The following is a 15,025-nucleotide window of genomic DNA, read 5'->3' as shown; positions in this document are numbered from 1 at the left end:
GAGGGACAGTCGGGGGAGTGAATACAGAGCGAGGGGAGAGATAGTCGGGGGAGTGAATACAGAGCGAGGGGAGAGACAGTCGGGGGGAGTGAATACAGAGCGAGGGGAGAGACAGTCGGTGGGGAGTGAATACAGAGCGAGGGGAGAGACAGTCGGTTGGAGTGAATACAGAGCGAGGGGAGAGACAGTCGGGGGGAGTGAATACAGAGCGAGGGGAGAGACAGTCGGGGGGAGTGAATACAGAGCGAGGGGAGAGGCAGTCGTTGGGGAAGTGTCCCGTGTAGACTTTCCCGTGACGACAACATGGGAAAGGTAAGAATTCAATATTTTAAATCGCAGATGAGTGAAGCTTTGGGCAGCGAAGCTATCCGATTAGGGGTGTCGATTATTCCTTGTGTCTGAATAAAGGTCTTACAGTTGAAGCTGATTCTTTATTTCTACGAGTTTGTTCTCTCTCCAGTCCTTATACTATGTTACATCTGAGCTGCCTGTCTGTGTCCTGCTCACCAGCCGCTGTTCCTGTGAAGAGGGACAGACTGACTTCCTGTTTGTCTATTTATTTATACATCTCTGGGCCTAACTTAATCCGCACATTGTAGATGGTATCAGAGAACCTACTACTTGTCTCGTGGTCTGTCCCTGTCGCGGGTGTGAACTTCTCCCAATGGGCCAAGAGCGAGTGAATTAGCCCAATGGCATCGTCCGTTCCGTCTGCTTTTGCGCTCCCACCTACGGGAAGAGAAGAAAGAGTCCGACGTTAAATCCTATCCTGAACAAATTAAAATACATTTCGGGGCGGAGGGGGGAGTTAATCTGGTTAATCTGCAGCGGAGGGGAAACGTGGTCGGAATTGACAGCAATTTGAGAGCTGGGGGCTGGGATTCAATCTCCTGACTGCCTCGCCCCTCACGCTCTCCCGACTGTCTCTCTAGGCCAGTCCCCTCGAAGAGCAGGACTGCCTCGCCCCTCACGCTCTCCCGACTGTCTCTCTAAGCCAGTACCCTCGAAGAGCAGCACTGCCTCGCCCCTCACGCTCTCCCGACTGTCTCTCTAAGCCAGTACCCTCGAGGAGCAGGACTGCCTCACCCCTCACACTCTCCCGACTGTCTCTCTAAGCCAGTACCCTCGAAGAGCAGCACTGCCTCGCCCCTCACGCTCTCCCGACTGTCTCTCTAAGCCAGTACCCTCGAGAAGGACAACAGAGGTCCAGGCTCTGCTGAGGGGAGGGAGGTCACTGTGGGGTTCACCTTATTCAAACTGGGTAAGGGCGGCAGAATTCCTCCCCTGAAGGGCAGAAGAGACCATAAGGCAGAGGAGCAGAAGTAGACCATTCGGCCCATCAATTTCATGACCAGCGGCAGGGTTTCAGAACCATCCGGTGGTTTCACCATCATTATTAATAGTCCGTGTCCAAATACAGTAAGACCTGGACAATATCCAGGCTCAGGGGTTGGTTTAGCACACTGGGCTAAATAGCTGGCTTGCAATGCAGAATCAAGGCGGCAGTGTGGGTTCAATTCCCGTAACCCCCCGAACAGGAGCCAGAATGTGGCGACTGGGGGTTTGTCACAGTAACTTCATTGAAGCCTACTTGTGACAATAAGTGATTATTATTATTATTATTACTTGGGGAGACAAGTAACATTCATACCACACAAGTGCCAGACGATGACCATCTCCAACAAGATAGGATCTAACCATCGCCCCATGACATTCAATGACAATAGCATGGCTGAATCCCCCACTATCAACATCCTGGAGGTTACCACTGACCAGAAACTCAACTAGAGCAGCCGTATAAATACTGTGGTGGCCAGACCTGGTCGGAGGCTGGGAATCCTGTGGTGAGTAACTCACCTCCTGACCCCCCCAAAGCCTGTCCACCATCTACAAGGCACAAGTCAGGAGTGTGATGGAAAACTCTCCACTTGCCTGGATGTGTGCAACTTCAACAACACTCAAGAAGCTCCACACCATCCAGGACAAAGTCAGGAGTTTTTCTGACCCACAGACCACAATCAGTAAGAATGAACACCAACACCTCCTCCACAATAGTCCTCAATACCGGTGCCCCGCAAGGCTGCGTACTTAGCCCCCTACTCTACTCCCTGTACACACACGACTGCGTGGCAAAACTTGGTTCCAACTCCATCTACAAGTTTGCTGACGATACGACCATAGTGGGCCGGATCTCGAATAACGACGAGTCCGAATATAGGAGGGAGATAGAGAACCTGGTGGAGTGGTGTAACGACAACAATCTCTCCCTCAATGCCAGCAAAACTAAAGAGCGGGCCATTGACTTCAGGAAGCAAAGTACTGTCCACACCCCTGTCAGCATCAACGGGGCCGAGGTGGAGATGGTTAGCAGTTTCAAATTCGTTGGAGTGCACATCACCAAAAATCTGTCCTGGTCCACTCACGTCGACGCTATCACCAAGAAAGCACAACAGCGCCTATATTTCCTCAGAAAACTAAGGAAATTCGGCATGTCCACATTAACCCTAACCAACTTTTACAGATGCACTATAGAAAGCATCCTATCGGGCTGCATCACAGCCTGGTATGGCAACTACTTGGCCCAGGACCGCAAAGAACTTCAGAGAGTCGTGAATACCGCCCAGTCCATCACACGAACCTGCCTCCCATCCATTGATTCCATCTACACCTCCCGCTGCCGGGGGAAAGCGGGCAGCATAATCAAGGATCCCTCCCACCCGGCTTACTCACTTTTCCAACTTCTTCCATCGGGCAGGAGATACAGAAGTCTGAGAACATGCACGAACAGACTCAAAAACAGCTTCTTCCCCACCATCACCAGACTCCTAAATGACCCTTTTATGGACTGACCTCATTAACACTACACCCATGTCTGCTTCATCCGATGCCAATGCTTATGTAGTTACATTGTATATCCTGTGTTGCCCTATTATGTATTTTCTTGTATTTTTTTGAATTTTGTTTAATTCCCTTTTCTTCCCATGTACTGAATGATCTGTTGAGCTGCTCGCAGAAAAATACTTTTCACTGTACCTCGGTACACGTGACTATAAACAAATCCAAAGCAACCCCGCTTGATTGGCGTCCCCTCCCACAAACATTCCCTCCCTCCACCTCCGATGGACAGTGTCAGCCGTGTGCACCATCGACAAGATTCACTGCAGGAACTGACCGAGGCTCCTCAGGCAGCACCTTCCAAACCCACGGCCACCACCATCTAGAAGGACAAGAGCAGCAGATACCTGGGATCACCCCCCACCTGGAGGTTCCCCTCCAAGTAACTCCCCATCCTGACTGGGAAATATATCGGCCGTTCCTTCAGTGTCGCCGGGTCCAAATCCTGGAGCTCCCTCCCTAACAGCACGGTGGGTGTACCTACACCTCGGGGACTGCAGCGGCTTGAAGACGGCAGCTCAGCATCACCTTGACAAGGGGCAATTAGGGATGGACAATAAATGCTGGTTTGGCCAGCGAAGCCCACATCCCATGAACGAATTAAAACATTTCTGAGATTGTCATCTTATTCCAAACTTGTTGATTGAATTTTAATTCTCCTGAAGCTGCTGAGCTGATATTTGAACCTCATGAACTGCTGGCTGACTCGTCCAATCACATAACCACGATGCTACCTGCCACACATGAGGGGAGGAATTTTCCTGTGGCACCAGCCTCAGTTTGGGGGGAGGGAATTTACAGCGGACCTGTAGGAGGCCGATGGTCAGGGGGCGATTTAGCAAAGATGTGGACAAGGGGAAGAGGCCCTATGGGCTACTTATTCCGCAGACCATTTACATAGAACATACAGTGCAGAAGGTGGCCATTCGGCCCATCGAGTCTGCACCGACCCACTTGAGCCCTCACTTCCACCCGAACCCCGTAACCCCTCCTAACCTTTTTTGGTCACTAATGGCAATTTAGCAGAGCCAATCCACCTAACCTGCACGTCTTTAGACTGTGGGAGGAAACCGGAGCACCCGGAGGAAACGCACGCAGACACGGGGAGGATGTGCAGATTCCGTACAGACAGTGACCCAAGCCGGGAATCGAATTGTACCATTTACCTCACCGGAACTGTTGAAAATTCGACAGAGAACGTTTCTCACACGTACTTTCAGCCCTGAATATAGAACAGTGCAGGTATTGGCCAGTTTTACCCTTGGGAATACCCCCCTCCCGCCTACTCTTCTGAAAATACGGACTCAAAGGGGACTTGTATTTATCTAAACCAGTTCAGAAACAAAGGGCGCGCCAAATTGCTTTTCAGCAATCAAGTGTTTCTTTAAATATATGTTTATTAAAAATGTTACATATTCAATTCCTCCTCTCCATGTGCCAGGCTTAAGGTGGTCGACCGGGCACATACAACGGCGGCGAGGATGAGCAAGTTTTTCGGGGTAGAGGATAGATGTGCGCGGGAACCCCAGCCAACCATGTTCTGGGCATGCCCGATGCTCAGAGGGTTTTGGCAGGGGTTTGCGAAGGCAATGTCCACGGTGCTAGGAACTCGGGTGGTGCCGAGTCGGGAGGTAGCGATCTTTGGAGTGTCGGAAGATCCAGTAGTTCAGGGAGTGAAATCCAGGGACGTCCTGACCTTTGCCTCCCTGGTAGCCCGGAGATGGATTTTGTTAATGTGGAGGGACTCGAAGCTCCCGAGTGTAGAGACCTGGGTTAGTGACATGGCTGGGTTTCTCAGTCTCGAGAAAATAAAGCTGCCTTTAGAGGGTCAATGGTCAGGTTCACCCGGGGGTGGCAGCCGTTCGTCAACTTTCTCGGGGAAAATTAAAATGTCAGCAGATGCAGAATTCCAAGCGGGAGGCGGGGGAGAGGGTCGATAGGTGTTAGATGGTTGTGGTGTGTGAAGATTGGGTCGTGTGGGGGAAATGTTTATTTTACCATGTCAATGTTATTGTTATAAAAATTTGCAAATACTTTAATAAAAATATTTTTTTTAAAAAGTTACATATTAAATCTGAAACAATTAAAGATAAATACACCATCGGAGAGAGGAACAAATGAGCACTTTAACTTTAACACAAAAAACAAATTAAGCCCCCGAGCAACTGACAATGTCTAACTCCTTGGCAAAGGAAATGAATGGTTTCCAGCTGAGCTGGAACATTGCCACTGACCCCCAATATTGTATTTGACCTTCTCCAAATGTAGAAATGACAAGAGGTCACCGACCCAGGCCGAGCAATAGGAGGAGTGGGACCCCTCTGCCGAAGCAGAACGGGGCTTCAACTTGCAACCCCGAAAAGGAGCCGGAAATACAAAATATCGTGTCCACGGAGGGTGCTGGGTCCGTAATATCGAGACTGTCTCTCCCCGGCTCCTATATCCCTTGATCCCTTCAGCCCCAAGAGCTGTATCTAAATTGAAATTATAGTGTTTTGGCCTCAACTACTTTCTGTGGGAGCGAATTTCGCAGATTCACCGCTCTCTGGGTGAAGACATTGCTCCTCACCTCAGTCCTCAAAGGTTTACCCCCTATCCTCAAACTATCAACTCCTAGTTCTGGACTCCCCCACCATTTGTGGGCAGCAGGGTAGCATAGTGGTTAGCACAATTGCTTCAGAGCTCCAGGGTCCCAGGTTCGATTCCCCGCTGGGTCACTGTCTGTGTGGAATCTGCACATCCTCCCCGTGTCTGTGTGGGTTTCCTCCGGGTGCTCCGGTTTCCTCCCACAGTCCAAAGATGTGCAGGTTAGGTGGATAGGCCATGCTAAATTGCCCCTTAGTGTCCAAAAAGTTTGGGTGGGGTTACTGCGTTACAGGGATAGGGTGGAGGTGTGGGCTTGGGTAGGATGCTCTTTCAAACTGCTGGTGCAGACTCGATGGGCTGAATGGCCTCCTTCTGCACTGTAAATTCTATGAAAATCAGGAACATTCTTTCTGAGTCTGATCCTGTTAGAATTTTATAAGTTTCTTTGAGATCCCCTCTCACTCTCCCAGACTCCAATGAATATCATCCTTTTCTTTTCCCAATTAAGGGGCCATTTAGCGTGGCCAATCCACCTACGCTGCACATCTTGGGGTTGTGGGGGCGAAACCCACGCAAACACGGCGAGAGTGTGCAAACTCCACACGGACAGTGACCCAGAGCCGGGATCGAACCTGGGACCTCGGTGCCATGAGGCTGCAGTGCTAACCACTGCGCCACCGTGCTGCCCCTCAATGAATATAATCCTAACCGATTCAATCTCTCCTCGTATGTCAGTCCCGTCACGCCAGGAATCAGCCTGGTAAACCTTTGCTGCACTCCCTCCATAGCAAGAACATCCTTCCTCAGGTAAGGAGACCAAAACTGCCCACAATACTCCAGGTGTGGCCTCACTAATGCCCTCCAATTCGGATGATCCCTTGCAATGGGGGCCTTATACAATAGTTGAATCCAAGAAATAAGTTTGTGGCCAAACCCGAACGTCTCAAGAATGTCAAACAGATGCTCCCACCCCACCCTATTGAATGTCTTTTCGGCATCCAGGGAAACAATCACCTCCAGTTCAGACGCCAAGGAGGGGGAAGGGCAACATTTAGCAACAACCTTTATTGGCCAACGAATTGGCTCCCCTTCACGAAGCCCGGCTGATCCTGCGAGAGTACATCCGCGAGGCAGGCACCAACACTTCAGTAACTTAACGTTAGTGTTCAACGGTGAGATGGGTCGGTACGACCCACATTCTGTTGGGTTGTTGTCCTTCTTAAGAATCAAAGAGATAGAGGCCGGTGTGAGGGTGGAGGGCAACCTGCCCCTGGGATAAGGAGTCATTAAACATGTCTAGAATTAGCGGGACCAGTTGCTCTGAGAACGTCTCACAGAATTCAATCGGAAAGCCATCCGGACGGTCCCGGGATTTTGCCTGCATCAAGCCGATGCATTTAAGATTTCATCGGGTTTGACAAGGATTCCAACTCACCGCTTATCTCCAGCTCCACAGCTGGGATGGATCGGCTGTCCAAAATGTCAGACGTGGCCAATCCGCCCACTGGAGGTTCCGATCTATAACAGGACGGTTCAAAAACCGCACTGACCTGAGGAGGGGCAGAAACGAGGCTCCACCCTCGCTGTCCTCACCAGATACGATTTAGATCCACCTAGCCTGCACATCTTTGGGTTGTGGGGGTGAAACCCACGCAGACATGGGGAGAATGTGCAAACTTCACACGGACAGTGACCCGGGGCCGGGATCGAACTCGGGTCCTCAGCGCCGTAGGCAGCAGTGCTAACCACTGCGCCACCGTGCGGCCCTGGGATCTATCATCCTCCCCCCCAATCTGTTCCATAGAAGACAAAAAAGCCGATGGAGTAGGAGATTTGGGCTTGGAAAGATGCAATCTAGGGTCCAATACACAGGTCAGGTCCCCATTCAAAATGAGCTGATGTGACCCTAAATCGGGGTTGTTGGAACCAACAATTCTACGGACACGTGCTTGTAGGATTAGAATAGCGGTTTTAATATACTCACAACAGAGCCAGCCGGTTAGCCATTGAACTTTCGGTGAACTGGCCGGCTGACCATGTGGCACCGATCTTTATACAGCAGCTCCAGGGGGGAGGAGTCCTGGGCGGAACCAAGGGAGAAGCCCAGTACAATTCTCGAGCATTCCCAGAGCTACTCCCCCCGGTGGTCAGGTAGTGCAACTGCACTTACAATATATGCACATGTATATACAGATTATAATCCGGTGTGAATCACATTCACCACAGGGGTATTAATAAAATTTGTATCATTCCCAGTTCAGTGCGTAAACATTCACCATAATTACTGGGGTGCCCACCAGAGAACCAGAGACAATAATTTGCCTGCTGTTGGGGTTAGCCAAAACCTTGGAGGCTAAAAACGGGACCCTTTTATTGATTAAAATTGCCGCACCCCCGGCCCTGCCCTCGAAACCCGAATGTAAGGCCTGTCCTGTTCCCACCCCTTTCACAGCCGGGCCTGACCTCTGACCCGGAAGTGGGTCTCCTGCAAAAATACCACGTGGGAGTTTAAGCTCTTAAACTGAACAAATATTCTTGATCTTTTCGCTGGGTCCATTCCAGGTGACCAAATGAACTGGGGCTCTCCCCCTCCCCCTCCCCCTCCAAGCCCCCCTCAATCCAGAGTCAGCCATTTCTCACCGAGAGATTACCCAAAGGATATTTGAAAGGTTACCCCTCCCCCCACACACATACACAGAACGCCATCGCCCTTGAATACAACCACGCTCAAATTCAAACAGCGCCAAGTCAAACACTTCAATCTTCACCGAACAAACCTAATCAAGTGTTTTCTTTCCTCGCGGCGCAGTTACTGCTGTGTGTTGGAAACATAGCAACCAATTGGCACACAGCAAGCCCCCTGTAATGTGTGAACGATCAGACAATCTGGTCTTTGTGATGTGGTTTAAGGGATAAATATCGGTCGGGTCACGAGGAAGAACTCCGCCTGCTTCCCTTCGAAATAAATGGAACTGGGAGGACAGGCAGGGCATCGGAGTGAGTGGGTAAGACAGTGCAGCACTCCCCCAGTACTGCAAAAACAAGTGGCAGCCGAGGTGACGTCTTCAAGTCTCTGGATCGTAGCTCCAAATCACGACCTTCTAACCGGGAGGTAAGCGGGCTCCAACCACGGAGAACACCTCTCGGCAAACACGCGCCAAAGTGCATTTAAGTGGCGCCTCAGACATAGCAAGGGACCCACCGTGAGAGTTTGCAACCCCCCCCCCCCCCCCACCCCCCACCCCCCGCCGCCGCTTCCGCCCAATGGCGGGCAAGTGAGAAAACATCTGGCGCGATTCACCACCCAAAGGTTGCTTGACTGTGGGAGGCATCGTATTCAAGACCACGCTCCGTTTTTCACCTTTAAGCAGAAATATTGACGGCTGACAGTGCTTCACTTACCGGAATTATGGCTGGCGGGTTTGCTGAATGCCAAAGCGAATAGAGTCAGGTGCAGCTGAACCTTCATTCCGGAGACTCTCGTACAGTATTGAGGTAGAGCCAGCCTTCCAGAATGCTGTTCCCCGACTTTATCTCCCCTAAGCTGCCTGCCTGATTACAACGCGACTGAATGACCTTTGCCTATGTAAACAGGTGTTCGAAAACACAACGTTTTAATGAGTTTCCATTTGATCCCGGACAAGTGTGAGGCAATTCCTAAAATTCAGGCCTCAGCGCCAGTGTTTTCTGCCAACTTTAATTGTCTGTTTTACAATGTTTAAAATGTAAGAGATGCAGTGGGTCAGACACTGTCCTTTCCCCCTCTGGGACTGGGTGTGGGTCAGACACTGTCCATTCCCCCTCTGGGACTGGGTGGGACAGTGGGTCAGACACTGTCCTTTCCCCCTCTGGGACTGGGTGGATCAGTGGGTCAGACACTGTCCTTTCCCCCTCTGGGACTGGGTGGGACAGTGGGTCAGACACTGTCCTTTCCCCCTCTGGGACTGGGTGAGACAGTGGGTCAGACACTGTCCTTTCCCCCTCTGGGACTGGGTGGGGGTCAGACACTGTCCTTACCCCCTCTGGGACTGGGTGTGGGTCAGACACTGTCCTTTCCCCCTCTGGGACTGGGTGTGGGTCAGACACTGTCCTTTCCCCCTCTGGGACTGGGTGTGGGTCAGACACCGTCCTTTCCCCCTCTGGGACTGGGTGGGGGTCAGACACTGTCCTTTCCCCCTCTGGGACTGGGTGGGACAGTGGGTCAGACTCTGTCCTTTCCCCCTCTGGGACTGGGTGGGGGTCAGACACTGTCCTTTCCCCCTATGGGACTGGGTGGGACAGTGGGTCAGACTCTGTCCTTTCCCCCTCTGGGGCTGGGTGGGACAGTGGGTCAGACTCTGTCCTTTCCCCCTCTGGGACTGGGTGGGACAGTGGGTCAGACACTGTCCTTTCCCCCTCTGGGACTGGGTGAGACAGTGGGTCAGACACTGTCCTTTCCCCCTCTGGGACTGGGTGGGACAGTGGGTCTGACACTGTCCTTTCCCCCTCTGGGACTGGGTGTGGGTCAGACACTGTCCTTTCCCCCTCTGGGACAGTGGGTCAGACACTGTCCTTTCCCCCTCTGGGACTGGGTGGGACAATGGGTCAGACACTGTCCTTTCTCCCTCTGGGACTGGGTGTGGGTCAGACACTGTCCTTTCCCCCTCTGGGACTGGGTGTGGGTCAGACACTGTCCTTTCCCCCTCTGGGACTGGGTGTGGGTCAGACACTGTCCTTTCCCCCTCTGGGACTGGGTGGGGGTCAGACACTGTCCTTTCCCCCTCTGGGACTGGGTGGGACAGTGGGTCAGACTCTGTCCTTTCCCCCTCTGGGACTGGGTGGGACAGTGGGTCAGACACTGTCCTTTCCCCCTCTGGGACTGGGTGGGGGTCAGACACTGTCCTTTCCCCCTCTGGGACTGGGTGGGACAGTGGGTCAGACACTGTCCTTTCCCCCTCTGGGACTGGGTGGGACAGTGGGTCAGACACTGTCCTTTCCCCCTCTGGGACTGGGTGGGACAGTGGGTCAGACACTGCCCTTTCCCCCTCTGGGACTGGGTGGGGGTCAGACACTGTCCTTTCCCCCTCTGGGACTGGGTGAGACAGTGGGTCAGACACTGTCCTTTCCCCCTCTGGGACTGGGTGGGACAATGGGTCAGACACTGTCCTTTCTCCCTCTGGGACTGGGTGTGGGTCAAACACTGTCCTTTCTCCCTCTGGGACTGGGTGTGGGTCAGACACTGTCCTTTCTCCCTCTGGGACTGGGTGAGGCAGTGGGTCAGACACTGTCCTTTCCCCCTCTGGGACTGGGCGGGGGTCAGACACTGTCCTTTCCCCCTCTGGGACTAGGTGGGACAGTGGGTCAGACACTGTCCTTTCCCCCTCTGGGACTGGGTGGGGGTCAGACACTGTCCTTTCCCCCTCTGGGACTGGGTGTGGGTCAGACACTGTCCTTTCCCCCTCTGGGACTGGGTGGGGGGTCAGGCACATTAAGCCATTAGCCTGAATGGTATTTGTTTTCTGCTATAATAAGCTGATGCCATTGTATTGGACCCTTTATGCTGTGTGCTCCCTGAAGGAAATTACAAGAGAGTCAAGGGCTGCCTGGCCTTCAGTAGCTGCAGGCAGCCTAGGCCCTCGCCAGGGAACCTGTTCAACAAATCAGGGCCCGCGGCCCCCATATTCTGCCCCTCCATCTCCTCCCACCTCCACCCAAGGCCCAATCGATCAGCTGTCCCTGGAATGCTGAAAAACATGCAGCGCTTGAGTCAGTCGGTTGTTGCTCAGGAGGCTGAACCATAGAAACTGTGCTGCAGTACTGAGGGAGGGCTACATTGTCAAAGGTGCTGTCTTTCGGATATTGAACCAAGTCTGTGTTTGTTCTCTCGGGCAGATGTAACGATTCCGTGACATCCTCCCCCGCAGTACAATACCGCACAGGAACAGGCCCTTCGGCCCTCCAGTACTGGCGGGAAACCCACACAGACACAGGGATAAAATGCAAACTTCACACTGACAGTCACCCAAGGCCGGAATCGAACCCGGGTCCCTTGGACTGTGAGACAGCAGTGCTAACCACTGTGCCACCGCGACTCCCCCCCCCCCCCCCAACCGGTTTCCTGCCACAGTCCAACAATGTGCAGATCAGGTGCGGTTACAGGGATAGGGCGGAGGGAGCGGGGCTAGGCAGGGTGCTCTTTAGAAGGGTTGGTTCTGACTCAATGGGCCGAATGGCCTCAGTGAATCTATGATGGTACATTGCCTTCCCGAATGGTTGCCGTACAGTAATCCAGGTAGTGTCGTGGTCATTATTAACGAGACTAACATTTTGTTCCAGGTTTCTTAACGAGTCGGATTGACGTTATCCCAGCTCTGATGCGACTCGAACTCCGATTTTCCAAACATTTTTTCCAGGATTATTGACCCAATGCCATAATCACCATGCCAGCAACCCCACCCCTAACCTTACTGACCTTCCTACCAACGGAAAGCCGCTATCAAAATGTTCATTATTAATTTTTTCTAATGCTCAGTGCAAACAGTACAGGTGCACTTAGAAATGGACGCCATTGGCAGATAGGGAACAGAGGGTACGTTGGTCAGGGGGTGAGTAGGCTTATGTTGGGCCGAACGGCCTGGGTTTTTTATTCTTTTACGGGGTGTGGCTATTACTGGCAAGAGCAGCATTTGAGGTTGTCCACTTTGGTGGGAAAAACAGGGAGGCAGATTATTGTCTAAATGGTGGTAGTTTAGGAAATTGGGAAGTGCAACGAGACCTGGGTTTCATGGTGGAACAGTCGCTGAGGGTTGGCATTCGGGTACAGCAGGCGGTGAGGGTTGGCATGCGGGTACAGCAGGCGGTGAGGGTTGGCATGCAGGTACAGCAGGCGGTGAGGGTTGGCATGCAGGTACAGCAGGCGGTGAGGGTTGGCATGCGGGTACAGCAGGCGGTGAGGGTTGGCATGCAGGTACAGCAGGCGGTGGGGGTTGACCTGCAGGTACAGCAGGCGGTGAGGGTTGGCATGCAGGTACAGCAGGCGGTGAGGGTTGGCATGCGGGTACAGCAGGCGGTGAGGGTTGGCATGCAGGTACAGCAGGCGGTGAGGGTTGGCATGCAGGTACAGCAGGCGGTGAGGGTTGGCATGTAGGTACAGCAGGCGGTGAGGGTTGGCATGTAGGTACAGCAGGCGGTGAGGGTTGGCATGCAGGTACAGCAGGCGGTGAGGGTTGGCATGCAGGTACAGCAGGCGGTGAGGGTTGGCATGCAGGTACAGCAGGCGGTGAGGGTTGGCATGCAGGTACAGCAGGCGGTGAGGGTTGGCATGCAGGTACAGCAGGCGGTGAGGGTTGGGATGCAGGTACAGCAGGCGGTGTGGGTTGACATGCAGGTACAGCAGGCGGTGAGGGTTGGCATGCAGGTACAGCAGGCGGTGAGGGTTGGCATGCGGGTACAGCAGGCGGTGAGGGTTGGCATGCAGGTACAGCAGGCGGTGAGGGTTGGCATGCAGGTACAGCAGGCGGTGAGGGTTGGCATGCAGGTACAGCAGGCGGTGAGGGTTGGGATGCAGGTACAGCAGGCGGTGTGGGTTGACATGCAGGTACAGCAGGCGGTGAGGGTTGGCATGCAGGTACAGCAGGCGGTGAGGGTTGGCATGCAGGTACAGCAGGCGGTGAGGGTTGGCATGCAGGTACAGCAGGCGGTGAGGGTTGGCATGCGGGTACAGCAGGCGGTGAGGGTTGGCATGCAGGTACAGCAGGCGGTGAGGGTTGGCATGCAGGTACAGCAGGCGGTGAGGGTTGGCATGCAGGTACAGCAGGCGGTGAGGGTTGGGATGCAGGTACAGCAGGCGGTGTGGGTTGACATGCAGGTACAGCAGGCGGTGAGGGTTGGCATGCAGGTACAGCAGGCGGTGAGGGTTGGCATGCAGGTACAGCAGGCGGTGAGGGTTGGCATGCAGGTACAGCAGGCGGTGAGGAAAGCTAATGGTATGTTGGCCTTCAGAGCGAGAGGATTTGAGTATAGGAGTAGGGGTGTCTTGCTGCAGTTATACAGGGCCTTGGTCAGGCCACACCTTGAGTATTGTGCGCAGTCTTGCTCTCCTAGTTTGAGGAAGGTTCTTGCTAATGAGGGTGTCCAGCGAAGGTTCACCAGAATAAATCCCGGGATGGTAGGACTGACAGATGAAGAAAGACTGGATGGACTGGGCTTGTACTGACTGGTGTTTAGAAGAATGAGAGGGGATCTAATATAGAGTGGGTTAGGATGGAGGAGGAATCTTGTAAGGGGTCTAGTTTGAAGGCTATGGTGACGGCAGCATTGCCAATGGCTCCGAGTAGGTATTCAGGGAGCCCAGTGCTGCAGTCCACGGTGAAGATATGGAATCAGCTGAGGAGGCATTTTAGGGTGGAAGGGATGTTGGTGCTAACGCCGCTGTGCGGGAATCATGGGTTTGAACCGGGGGGGGAGGGGGGGGGGGATAGTGTATACAGGAGGTGGAGGGAAGTGGGGCTGGTCAAGGTGAGGAATCTGTATTTGGAGGAAGGGTTCGCCAGTCTGGAGGAGCTAAGGGAGAGGGTAGAGCTGCCGAGGGGTTAGTGGGTTCAGGTATCTACCGGTTAGGGACTTTGTCTGGAAGGGGTTCCCTAGGTTGCCAGGATACACCCTGCTGGAACGACTGCTGCTTCCGGATGTGGAAGGGGAGGGAAGGATTGGGGATATATATAAGTGGCTGGGGGAGCAGGGAGGCGAGCGGGTGGTGAAGATCAAGGAGAAATGGGAAGCGGAGTTGGGATGGGGGACCAATTGGGAATATGGAGTGAGGCACTGCGAAGGGTAAACGGGACCTCCTCTTGTGCAAGGATGATCCTGATACAGTTTAAGATGGTGCACAGGGTGCATATGATTCGGGCGAGAATGAGTGGGTTCTTTCAGGGGGTAGCAGATGAGTGTGAGAGGTGTGGACAGGGGCCAGCCAATCACGCGCATGTATTTTGGGGCCGCGAATAATTGGGAAGATTCTGGGCAGGAGTGTTCATGGTATTAGCCAGGATAGTGGAGGAGGGAATGGACCCGGACCCTTTGGTGGCGATATTTGGGGTCTCAGAGAAGCCGGAGCTCATGGAGAGGAGGAAGGCCGATATCGTGGCCTTCGCCTCTCTGATTGCACGGCGGCGAATTTTACTGGAGTGGCGGTTGGCATCGCCACCGGGGGTAGCAGCATGGCTGGGTGACCTGTACGACTTCCTGCGGTTAGAGAAGATAAAGTCTGAGTTAAGGGGCTCAGCAGGGCAGTTTGAGAAAAGGTGGGGGATGGTTGTGACCGTGTTTGAGGAGCTGTTCATCACAGGGTGGAGGGGGGTGAAAAAGGAGGAAAATCTGTACAGACTGTATAGTTGATTGTTGGGAAGAATGTTTCCCGGGGTGTTTATTCGCTGTAACCTACTTTGATACAAGTTTGAATGAAATGAGTTTAAAAAAAAAGAGGGGATCTCATAGAAACGTACAAAATCCTGATGGGACTGGACAGGCTAGCTGCGGGAAGAATATTCCCGATGTTGGGATCGTC

General features: G+C 53.2%; 1 protein-coding gene across 3 annotated transcripts in view; it reads right to left on the bottom strand.

Annotated features, from left to right (window-relative positions):
• Positions 1-15,025, bottom strand: part of LOC119976768 (neural proliferation differentiation and control protein 1-like) — a 55,839-nt gene that overhangs the window by 23,676 nt on the left and 17,138 nt on the right. For all 3 annotated transcript variants that reach the window (XM_038817513.1, XM_038817514.1, XM_038817515.1), the window contains one exon: positions 619-729. In XM_038817513.1, the coding sequence (XP_038673441.1) occupies positions 619-729 (111 nt within the window). The remainder of the gene's footprint in view (positions 1-618; positions 730-15,025) is intronic.

Source organism: Scyliorhinus canicula, chromosome 13, assembly GCF_902713615.1.
Source record: "Scyliorhinus canicula chromosome 13, sScyCan1.1, whole genome shotgun sequence".
NCBI classification, from domain to species: domain Eukaryota; kingdom Metazoa; phylum Chordata; class Chondrichthyes; order Carcharhiniformes; family Scyliorhinidae; genus Scyliorhinus; species Scyliorhinus canicula.
The sequence above is the reverse complement of the archived record's forward strand: the minus strand, read 5'-3'. Positions and strand labels throughout refer to the sequence as shown.